Source organism: Myotis myotis, unplaced genomic scaffold (assembly GCF_014108235.1).
Source record: "Myotis myotis isolate mMyoMyo1 unplaced genomic scaffold, mMyoMyo1.p scaffold_m19_p_12, whole genome shotgun sequence".
Lineage (NCBI taxonomy): Eukaryota > Metazoa > Chordata > Mammalia > Chiroptera > Vespertilionidae > Myotis > Myotis myotis.
Genome location: NW_023416316.1, coordinates 8666769 through 8675888, shown reverse-complemented (window position 1 = coordinate 8675888; position 9120 = coordinate 8666769). Strand labels below are relative to the sequence as shown.

General features: G+C 51.2%; 1 protein-coding gene across 1 annotated transcript; it reads right to left on the bottom strand.

The window, feature by feature from the left end:
* Positions 1-4783: 4783 nt before the first annotated feature.
* Positions 4784-7639, bottom strand: LOC118667093 (alpha-1-acid glycoprotein-like). Its single transcript, XM_036329789.1, has 6 exons — positions 7482-7639; positions 6937-7079; positions 6628-6698; positions 5516-5623; positions 5241-5344; positions 4784-4975 (listed from the first exon to the last, which is right to left on the bottom strand). The coding sequence occupies exons 1-6, from the start codon at positions 7590-7592 to the stop codon at positions 4889-4891; spliced, it is 624 nt and encodes a 207-aa protein (XP_036185682.1). The 5' UTR covers positions 7593-7639; the 3' UTR covers positions 4784-4888.
* Positions 7640-9120: the final 1481 nt, after the last annotated feature.

Below are 9120 nucleotides of genomic sequence, written 5' to 3'. Positions count from 1 at the left end.
GGATTCAGTTCCAGTTGAGTGTGGTAACAAATGTGAAAGACCAAAAGTCCAGCGATGCCCCAACCCAGGCCTGCAGTCAGGGCTATTTTCTAAAAAACAAACAACACGGGGCATTAAGTTGAATGTCTATTTTCAGTAAGTGTATTATGTGAGCCATCTCCAACATCTGAAACAGGAAATCACTTCTGTGTTGTCTTCATCCTCTGCTATTCAAGTGGGAAGCTTGCTCTCTTTCACCAGCTGCCCCAATCCTGGAGCACTGCCCAGCACACAGTGGGTGCTCAGGAATCCTGTGGAATTACTAACTCTACCACCCTTCTGCATTTCTACATGACGGGGTCAAATCTTTATCCATACAAATAATATTTTCACAAAGTATCATTATGGTATACTTACAACTTTGGATGCTCATCCATTGTATTTAAAAAAAAATGATAATTTTATTGATTTCAGATAGGAAGGGGGAGGGAGAGAGAGATAGAAACATCAATGATGAGAATCATTGATTGGCTGCCTCCTGAACGCCCCCTACTGGGGATCAAGCCTGCAACAGAGGCTTGTGTCCTTGATCACAGCCTGCGGGGCTCCTGCCTCTTCTGATGGCACTGGGGGTTCAGAGTCAGATGGGGGAACGGTGGGCGTCTGGCCTGCTGCCGTCTCCCCTGAAGGCCATGCGGACCCCTCACGAGGAGTTCTCCCTCCAGCGCTGGCCCTGCTGCTCAGTCTCGGTAAACGGGAGAGCTCTGCTCAAGAAGAGAAACCGCTTCCCAGGCTCCAGCCCCTGAAGGAGGTGCCGGGACCAAGGCCACCTGTTGCCCAGATGCAGTCCCTGGCAGTGTCCTGCACGTGTCCACATCCAGCTAATAATATGCATTTTATAAACGGGGACACTTCTTACACGGAGGAGATTTCCTGGGCTTCCTCCTCCTCAGGAGGCCAGATAAGAAGGGGTGGGGCAGGGGCTCTGGCACAAGCCTGGCCACCGGCCTGGGACCTGCCGCTTGGCCCTAAGCATCTCTGGAAAAATGTGACTGGAGGTGGGACCCTCTGGGACCATTGGAATATCTTGGGGTGCCAGCCCCCAGGATGATATGGGCCCATGGCCCCTCTCTGCACCTCATCTTGAGACCTCTGCTCTGTCCTGGGGATCCCTGTGGAATTGGCCCAGTGGGCAGCTACCTACCTGGCCGTGTCCTATCCCCCCACCCCGTAGCAGCGCGTACCTCAGCTTTTCTGGAATGTGTGTGCATCAGTGATATTTGTATATTTGAGGCATTGGAAAAGTCTATTTTCCTTATGAGGGCAAACGAAGAAGAATGACTAATGATCATAAAAAAAAAAAAAAAAAAAGGAAAAGCCAAAAAAACCCCAAAACATTTCCAAAGTTTGTGGTGTATGTCACTTGATTTGTGGTTTCTCAAGTCAGTTTGGTGGGGTGGAAGGTTGACGCAGTCATTCCCCCCTTCCCCACCCATGGACCTGTTGGGGGCACATTCCTACTCTTCCTGCCTCCCTCTGGTGGCTTCTGTGTTTCCAACATTCCCCGTCTCTGTCTTGGCTCTGGCCCTGGTCCAGAAGCTCACCTCCTCAGGCCCCACCCAGCTCACCTCCCAGATGGCCAGGGTGATGTTTACCATAAGATCTTTAAAGCCTGGCACCGTGCCATGTGCCTGAGTCCTCTCCACCCCTTATCCACCTAAACTCCTGGTGTGGGTCCTCTGCTTTATGTCCCTCATACAACAATGTCCTCTCATGTGCCATGCCAGCACAGTGAAGGGTTCAGTGAGCTTGAGGGGGACGGGGGGGGGGGGGGGTGGATATTGAAGGATGTAAAAAAAACAGACAAAGAGAATAAGCTGGACCTAGGTGGATCTTCTGTGCCTGGCTAAGGCCACAGAGAGAGACCCAGACATCAAGCTGAGCCTTTATTTTATAGCCAGAGGTAAACAAGGTAGTGGTCACCATAGTTACAATGTTCTTGTGAGTTTCACTTGTTTTGGCAGCACTTGCTACATCTCCTGCAGCCATTAGCTACCCAGATAAGATCTACGGAGAGTCATAAGATCAAGCCTAATTATGCTAAGAGGGCTGTGCCCTCTAAGCTGGGACTTTTTTGTGGCTTTGCCAACAGGTCAGTCCGAGGCTTAACCCTATAGCCACTCCTACATCTCACCCTTTTTTTTATTTTTAAGCTACCAAAATGAAAGTAAAACTTTAGCATCAAGAACAAAATTCTGGCTATTAAAACAATAACAAAACAATGCCAATGCCAAACCCAAACTACAGACATGTTATCATTTTAAAACTTAAACATAATGCTCTGGCTATTAACAAAACAATGCCAATGGGTTAACATTTTAAAACTAGTAAAAATAACAAAACAATGCCAATGCAACACAGAAATGAGAGAGAAATCAAACTACAGTAACATTTTTCTACTAAATGAAAGTTTCTTTTGCTGATTTACTCAGAGTCCTCGGACGTGGCTGTGTAGGACTTTGCAGAAGACTGGCAGCGGACCAATGCTAGCATAGCCAGAAACATGATTGAGGGAGTCGCTTCCACATCTTGCTTTTCTACCATCTGCGGGGCCTCAGTTGTTAACTTCTTCAGCTGACCCCATGTTGGCACTTCAGTCCCTTGTGTAGCCTTCCTTTTCTTCTTTTTTCCACTTTTCTGTCATTGGGGCAACTCTCAGTCTTTTGAACAATGGGACAGGAGCTTCTCTGGGTCCATTGTGGTGACACACGTAAAGCTCTGGTACCCAAATTGGCTGCACTGCTCCTTCTGGAAAGATACAAACACAACCTCTTCCCCACCTCATTACTGAAACTGGTAAAACTCTTGTCTGGTTTGTGCATCCTTCCACTGGGCTAAGTCGGCAGAGGCTATTGTACAGGAGGCCTGATGCCTTTCAGCCACTGTACAACTCTCTGCATTGTAATTCAAAAAATTTCACACATAACATTCTTCTCCCCCTTTTTTTTATTTTTATAGTTGTATTTTATGGCGCTCTCTGCTATTGTCTGAGTCCTGATCTCTCACCCCAGGAAGAATTTGCCAATCCTGCGCTTCCCCGGGGTGGTATGATGAAGGTTTACTGAGCCGGCTGGAAAGGCTGCAGTGGGGTTAAGGATAAGGCCCCTACTGTTTGGTGGGGCCGGGGCCCGCTTGAAGTTTCCCTGCCTAGGGGGCATTGGATTATCATCAACATCAGTCTTGGAGCGCCATTCATTTGCCCAATGCTTTCCTCCCCTGCATCTTGGGAATAGTCCAGGATGCTTGTTTCCACTCCCTGTGGCCTGTTGACTTCCATTTCTAGCATTACAGTCTTTAGCAAAATGCCCTAGTTTGCCACAGGTAAAGCAGCCCCCTTTCTTTTTCTGCTGACCAGTGAGTAACATCTCCTTTAATGTGGCAGCTAATACTATTCCCTGAACGTAGGTTGGTCCAATGTCAGCACAACCGCGAATATAATACTTCCATAATAAGTAGTCTCCAGGTGAGAGACAGACCTTGCAACAATACTGAAAGCAGACAGAGGAATTTTCCCTGGACCTTCAACTATATAACGATCTCTAAGTTGTTTTCCTACCTTCTCCCATGTCTCTACATTTACCTTTCCTTCCCCAGGAAACCATGGGCAGGTTTTACTTACAAAATCCAACAAATCGAAAAGCTGTTGATACCTCACAGAACAGCCCTGTGCTTGGAGTATAGCCTTATAAATTCTTTTCCTGCGATCCTGAATTTCCCATGTTTTACACCTGGTTATTACTAAACTTCACTCCTTACCTTCCTTTTTGCTTTCTGCACGTGCTTCACTGGAGCGTCCTTTCACCCGACAACTGCAGTTCCCCTGAACTCAGGCCCCGGGCTGGGCGCCAAATGTGCCAGGCCAGCTCAGCCACGGGTTTGGTGAGCCTCGGGGGGAGGGGAGAGTGGCAAAGGATGTAGAAAAGACAGACAAAGAGAATAAGCTGGACCTAGGTGGATCTTCTGTGCCTGGCTAAGGCCACAGAGAGAGACCCAGACAGCAAGCTGAGCCTTTATTTTATAGCCAGAGGTAAACAAGGTAGTGGTCACCATAGTTACAATGTTCTTGTGAGTTTCACTTGTTTTGGCAGCACTTGCTACATCTCCTGCAGCCCATTAGCTACCTAGATAAGATCTAGGGCAGTGGTTCTCAACCTGTGGGTCTCGACCCCTTGGGGGTCGAACGACCCTTTCACAGGGGTCGCCTAAGACCATCCTGCATATCAGATATTTACATTACGATTCATAACAGTAGCAACATTACCGTTAGGAAGTTGCAACGAAAGTAATTTTATGGTTGGGGTTCACAACATGAGGAACTGTATTTAAAGGGCCAGAAGGTTGAGAACCACTGATCTAGGGAGAGTCATAGGGTCAAGCCTAATTATGCTAAGAGGGCTGTACCCTCTTAGCTGGGACTTGTTTGTGGCTTTGCCAACAGGTCAGTCTGAGGCTTAACCCTATAGCCGCTCCCTACACTCTCAGACCCTTGGCTTGCAGCAGGAACAGCAGGTATTAAACAAGCTCCTAATCTTTCTAGACTGGCTCAGATGCCCTTTCCAGGAAGCCTTCCCAGACTCCCCCTCCTGCAGAAGGAACCTTCTCGTGCTGGGCTCTCACACCACATGCCATCATCCATCCTGGTATGTGTGCTGGGGGTTACAGCAGGGGTTTCTGCAGCCAGGGGCGCCGGCTTCAACATGAATGAATGAGTGAATGAATGAGTGAGTGAGCAAATGACAACCTGCCTATTCCAAATGCAGAAACTTTATTGGTGCAACTGAGGGAAAGAACTGAGGCACACAGGGTGGGTGGGGGTGTCTCAGGATAGGCCCCCAAAGACCCCGAGGTCCTAATCCAATGCTGTGCCTGTCTCAGACCTCTCGTCTTCCTTCTTCCTTTCCTCATCGTGCTGCTTCTCCAGCGGCAGGCACATATTCTGCAGGACAGCAGGAGAAGAAACACAGTAATGAGGGTGGGCAGGGGCTCCTGGGGGGAAGGTGGAGTGTGCTTTGGACTGGGGCTCCAGTCCCCATTGGCTTCTGGGAAACTCAGCTGTCCCCGCAGTGAGATGGGCACAGAAAAGTAGGCTCTCCTGCCTGGCTGTGCAGCCCTGGCTGGGAGATGGCCCTCTCTGGGCCTCTGGAGCTGCCCAAAGCAGGAGCGCCCTCAGGTGGGCACCGCCTAGTTCTCCTTGCCCTCACCTTTTTTTCATCCGTGTACATGACTTCCGACTTGTCCAAGCCCATGCACGTGAGGTAGACATAGAACTGTTCCATTTGCTCCGGGGTCGCCTCTGGCTTGTCAGCTGCAGGAGGGAGCAAGGGGACAGGTGAGAATGTCAGTGTGTGTGTGTGGGGGGGGGGGGGGTCCATGGGGGGAGCCAGGATAGAGGCCAGGGAGGACTGGAGGTCTAGGGGCCCAGCCATAGGAGCAGGTGGTCCTGGGAAAAGCCTGGTGGGAGTTTGGGGGTGCCTACCATAGAAGGACAGTCCCATGTTCTGCTTGTCTTCTGGGAATGCAGCGAACATGAAGGTCTTGGGGTCCTTGGGGAGCAGCAGCTGGACAAAATGTTCTCTGCCATTCTCTGGAAGAGAAAGCCTCTGGGTGAGACCATGGAGACGGCACAGTGGGTCCCTCCTCACAGGTGAGGAAACCTGGGTGTGCCCAGGCCCACATAGCCAATCGGTGAGGGCCAGGGGTTCACCTGGGCCATGTGTCCCTCACTCCTGCTGTGCACCAGGCCCTGTGCTGAATGGATGTGGAATCAGAGGCGCCTCTGTGAACTGTGGCTGTCAGGGCCTTTCTCCCCATTTTACAGATGAGGACAATGAGGTTCAGAGAGGAGCCTGGGGTGTTGGTTCAATTCTATTGGCATTTGTGTGTTCCTGCGATGGGCCTTCTCTGCAGTGATGGTGGGACATGGGTGGGCTGCCACCCTTAGGTCCCAGAGGACAAAGTGTGGTTGAGCCCTAGCCGGTTTGGCTAAGTGGATAGAGCATCGGCCCACGGACTGAAGAGTCCAGGGTTCCATCCCGGCCAAGGGCATGTACCTCAGTTGCAGGCTCAATCCCCAGCCCTGGTGTGGGAGGTAACCAATGAATGTGTCTGTCACACATTGATGTTTCCTTTCTCTCTGTCTCTCCCCCTCCCTTTCACTCTCTCTAAAAATCAATGGGAAAACATCCTCAGGTGAGGATCAATAAAAAACAAACAAAAAGAGTGGTTGAGAGGCAGGACTGGAACCAACCTCGGGTTGAGTCCAGGTCTAATGGCAGGATGAGTGAGAGAGACAAGTGGGCACCTGTCTCTAGGTTCCTGAGCTGAGCACTGCAATGTCCTCGGCTGGTTTGTGAGTATTAAAGTGGGTTAATTCACAGAAAGCACTTCAAACAGCACCGGGCACATAGTAAGAGCTCAGAGAGGTTGGCAGCTGTGACTGATTGCTTCAGTGTGCAGGCCGCAGCCCATGGAGATGTAAGAAGTGGGCATCTCCCGGGCTCTCTGTGCCCAAAGCCCCAGGTCCCCTCCTTTGGCCTGGCCCACCCACCACCTCCCATCCCACACAGCAACCCTTCCCTGAGGGCTCACCGGATTTGGACAGGGTCCCATTTTCCCGATGGACCTTCACGCTGCTGGTGTTATAGAGGCACTGGTCCCCGCTAAAGCCAGACAGAAGAGGGGAGAAAACGGTAAGATAGTCAAGGAGAAGTGGACTGTCACAATCTTGGAGGGGGAGAGTCAGGTGGCAATTAGAGTCAGCCCCGCCCCCATTCCCTGGATGAGAAGGCTGAGGCCAGGAGGGGGGCGGGACTTGCTCAAGGTGTTTGGGCAGCTGGGAGGAGGAGCCAGAAGCTGGGCTGCAGCTGGGGCTTAGCTGGCACCTTGTGCAGGTCTTACATGGTTGTGTACTCTCTGCTCAGTATCGTGTCCTCCGTGTGGTTGGGGGTGAAGTAAAAGAAGGCTGCCTGGATTTTGCCAGCTTCCTTCTTGTACTCGGGGAAGCGGAAAGCCGAGCCGATATAAAACCACTTGCCAGAGATCTGAGGAGAAGCCAGGAGCAGGTGATGGAGACTGAGAGCTTAATCCTTGATAGTCAGCTGGGCGGAGACTGGGGCAGATCTTTCCACTTTGCAAATCAGGAGACAGAGACCCGGGGGAGGAGTGGGGCTGCAGGAGCTCAGTCTAGGAATCAGCCTTCACCCCCCTCCACCCCCCCCCCACCCCCTGCTCCCAACCCCCGCCTCTCCGGTGGCCCCCACCAAGTCAGCTTGCCCTGCTGAGGGACATTGCCAGGAGGCTCTGAGCTTGGAGGCAGAGGAAGCCCCTGGAGGCTGGCCTGGTTCTCACCCCAGCGCCCAGGAGAGGCTGACCACAAGCCAGTAGCAGAAGGGAAGTCCCGAGAGGGAGACAGCTCCCACGGCACTCAGGGCCCAGGCACCCACCTGGTCCAGGGAGGCATTGGTGATGGGCACCGAGAAATTGGGACATGCCGGGCTCTGGGCGTCCAGCAGGGGAAGAAGGCTCAAGACTGCAAGGGCCCAGGGCAGCGCCATGGCAAGAGGAGGATGCCGCTAGTGTCCGAGGTACTGGTGGCTGAGGGGTGCGGTGACCTTTATAATGAGCTGTGGGCTGGGCCCTGGGGACTCGCTATGACACAATCCTGAGAGCGTTAGGGAAATGCCATGTGCAGAACCTTCCCTTCTTTCCCAAAGTACAGCCCCAGGTAAAGCCTCCAAGCTCAGGTCTAATTCGGGTCCCTGACCTCGAGATCAGGGCTCAAAGGTCTGGCTGTTCAGAGCCAAGGTGGAAAGGGCTGGAGTGATATTAGTGAAGCTGGTAGATCCATAGAGGGGCAGGTGCTCAGGGTTTCATCCAACTCCTGCCCCTCTGAGTGCCAGGACTTGAGAGGCACCCAGTCATAAATCAAATGCTGAGGGCAACTTGGAGTTTCCCAGCCTAGCCTGGGGTGTAGGGGCGATGGGTGTGGGAGGGCTGTAGCGGGTGGGGGAAGGCAAACATGGATTCAGTTCCAGTTGAGTGTGGTAACAACTGTGAAAGACCAAAAGTCCAGAGAGGCCCCAACCCAGGCCTGGAGGCAGGGCTATTTTCCAAAAAACACATAAAGAAAAAACAACACGGGGCATTAAGTTGAATGCCTGTTTTCAGTAAGTGTATTATGTGAACCATCTCCAACATCTGAAACAGGAAATCACTTCTGTGTTGTCTTCATCCTCTGCTATTCAAGTGGGAAGCTTGCTCTCTTTCACCAGCTGCCCCAATCCTGGAGCAGTGCCCAGCACACAGTGGGTGCTCAGGAAATCCTGTGCAATTACTAACTCTACCACCCTTCTGCATTTCTACATGACGGGGTCAAATCTTTATCCATACAAATAATATTGTCACAAAATAGTATTATGGTATGCTTAAAACTTTGGAGGCTCATCCATTTTATTTTTTGTTTTTTTAAATGATATTTTTATTTATTTCAGAGGTGGAGAGAGAGATAGAGACATTCATGATGAGAGTCATTGATTGGCTGCCTCCTGCACACCCCCTACTGGGGATGGAGCTGGCAACCCAGGCTTGTGCCCTTGATCGGAGTTGAACCTGTGACCCTTTAGTCCGCAGGCTGATGCTCCATCCACTGAACCAAACCAGCAAGTGCCATTTTATATATTTTGAATAGTTTTTCATGTTTCACTGTAGTGAGTGGTTGTGATTTTAAAGCTCACATCACCTTTCATTCACTTTCTAGATTATAACTTACTTAACCATGCTCTCTATTTATATCTTTCTATAGCATTTTATGTTATTACTAGAGGCCTGGTTCATGAAATTCATGCAGGGGGGTTGGGGGGTGTCCCTCAGCTCAGCTTGCACCCTCTCCAATCTGGGACCCCTCGAGGGATGTCCGACTGCCCATTAAGGCCCAATCCTCCATGGCCCCTCTCTGTACCTCATCTCGAGACCCGCACTCTGGCCTGGGGATCCCTGTGGAATTGATCCAGTGGCCAGCTACCTGCCAGGCCGTGTCCTATCCCCCCTCACCATAGCAGTGGGTACCTCACCTTTCCTGGAATG